At 59.5% G+C, this 1,816-nt stretch overlaps 1 protein-coding gene across 1 annotated transcript in view; it reads right to left on the bottom strand.

The window, feature by feature from the left end:
* Positions 1-289: 289 nt before the first annotated feature.
* The window catches only part of RNF31 (ring finger protein 31), a gene marked incomplete at both ends in the record, with an annotated part of 13,307 nt that continues 11,780 nt past the window's right edge, over positions 290-1,816 (bottom strand). The window contains 5 exons of the mRNA XM_009078696.1: positions 290-383; positions 453-510; positions 686-799; positions 994-1,112; positions 1,747-1,802. Coding sequence (XP_009076944.1) covers positions 290-383; positions 453-510; positions 686-799; positions 994-1,112; positions 1,747-1,802 — 441 coding nt within the window. The remainder of the gene's footprint in view (positions 384-452; positions 511-685; positions 800-993; positions 1,113-1,746; positions 1,803-1,816) is intronic.

The raw sequence follows: 1,816 nt of genomic DNA, 5'->3' as shown, positions 1-1,816 counted from the left end.
TACAGGGGCACGGGGTCCAGGCCGTGAGAGCCAATTAAGCCAATGAGGTACTCCGAGTAATGAGTCCTAGGGGTGAACAGAGTCGAGAGAACTTTAGGCAGTTATAGGGACCTTATGGGGACACAGAGGGAGACATAAGTGGCAGCTAAGTGACCCACAGGGACCTATAGGGACACACAGAGACACCCAAGTCTCTACTGACTCCAAGGGGTAGACCTGACGTCTCACCTGTCCCATTGACTTCAATGGGTAATCCCCTCCCAGTCCCTCCCAGTGCTCCCAGTCTTACCGGCACAGCCCAGCCTGCCCAGGCTCCGTGTCCTTGCCGCAGGGTTGATCCTGCAGAGTTGCTCCAACCTCTTTCTGCTCCCGAACACCTCTGCCTGGAGCGACATCGGTGGGTCAGCTCATCTGAGACGTATTTGGAGGCAACTGGGAGCAACTGGACTCACCTGAAGGGTTTGGAGGAGCCTCAGGAGGAGGTTCAGTGTCGAAGGGAATGTTGGAGGCCTAAGAGGGGAGAGAAAAAGCCTCCTGAGACCCACCCAGTGCCCCCCCGTATGGCCCAGTCCTCCCTGACCTCCCACCTGTCCCACTGACTCCCAGTCACCTCCCAGTCCTCCTCAGTGACATCCCAGTCCCTCCAAATCCCCTCCCAGTCTCTCCCAGTGCTCCCGGTTCATACCTTGAGCAGCTCCTGCAGCCTCGAGGGTTCCCAGTCTCTCAGGTAGAACAGACAGTTCCGGGGGTGATGTCCATGCAGAGATGCCTTGAGGGGGCACTCGGGGGATGGGCAGGTCTGGGGGAGAAGCACAGGTGAGTCAGGGACCCCCCAAAACCCCTCACCTGTCCCACTGACCTCCCATTGACCTCTACGGGTAGACCTGATCTCCCACGGATCCCCATTGACTCCGGTGGGTACATCTGGTCTCCCAGATCTTGGGGTCCCCCCTGGACACCCCCAAACCTTCTCCCAGTATAGCCCAGTCTCACCCCTGGTGGGTGGAACTCCTCCCCACACCCAGCACAGAACTGGTGTTGGCACTGGGAGCACTGGAAATGCAAACAGCCCCCACGGGCCAGCGCGAACCAAACTCCACAGCGAGGGCACTCTGAGGCGGGGAAAGACCAGTTAGTGCCTGCCAGTATAGACCAGTATAGCCCAGTGCCCTCCGCATGCTTCACAGATCCCCTCCCAGTACATCCCGGCGCCCCAGACCCAACAGTGAGGACACTCTGGGGGGACAGAGAGCCATTAGTGCCTCCCAGTATGGCCCAGTAACGCAGAGATCCCCTCCTTGTGCCTCCCAGTGCCCTCCCATAGTGACCCCCAAGCACCACGCGAGTCCCTCCCAGTGCCCCCCAGTATATCCCACTACAGACCGATGCCCTCCCAGCTCCTCCCAGTGCCTTCCCAGCACATTCCAGTGCCCCATAGTGATGCCCAAGTGCCCTCCAGTGCCTCCCAGTACATCCCAGTGCCCCAGAGCTAGTATATCCCAGTTCCTCCCAGTACAGCCCAATACATCCCAGAGCCCCACAGACATCCCGTAACTGCCCCTCAGTACATACCAGTTCTCCCAATGGCCTCCCAGTTTCCCCCAAGTGCCTTCCAGTATGTCCCGATACCCTACCAGTATGTCCCAGTCCCTCCCATTCTCCTCCCAATCCCCTCCCAGTGCCCCTAAACCCCCTTCTAATGCCGTTTAGGGCCCTCTCAGTCTGTGCTGGTCCCCTCCCAGTTACCTATGCCGTGCTCCCTGAGGAAGCCCTCGAGGCTCCCAGTTTGGGGGTCACTGGAGCTGAGCCACAGCCC

This window comes from Acanthisitta chloris, unplaced genomic scaffold, assembly GCF_000695815.1.
Source record: "Acanthisitta chloris isolate BGI_N310 unplaced genomic scaffold, ASM69581v1 scaffold1467, whole genome shotgun sequence".
Classification (NCBI taxonomy): Eukaryota; Metazoa; Chordata; class Aves; order Passeriformes; family Acanthisittidae; genus Acanthisitta; species Acanthisitta chloris.
The sequence above is the reverse complement of the archived record's forward strand: the minus strand, read 5'-3'. Positions and strand labels throughout refer to the sequence as shown.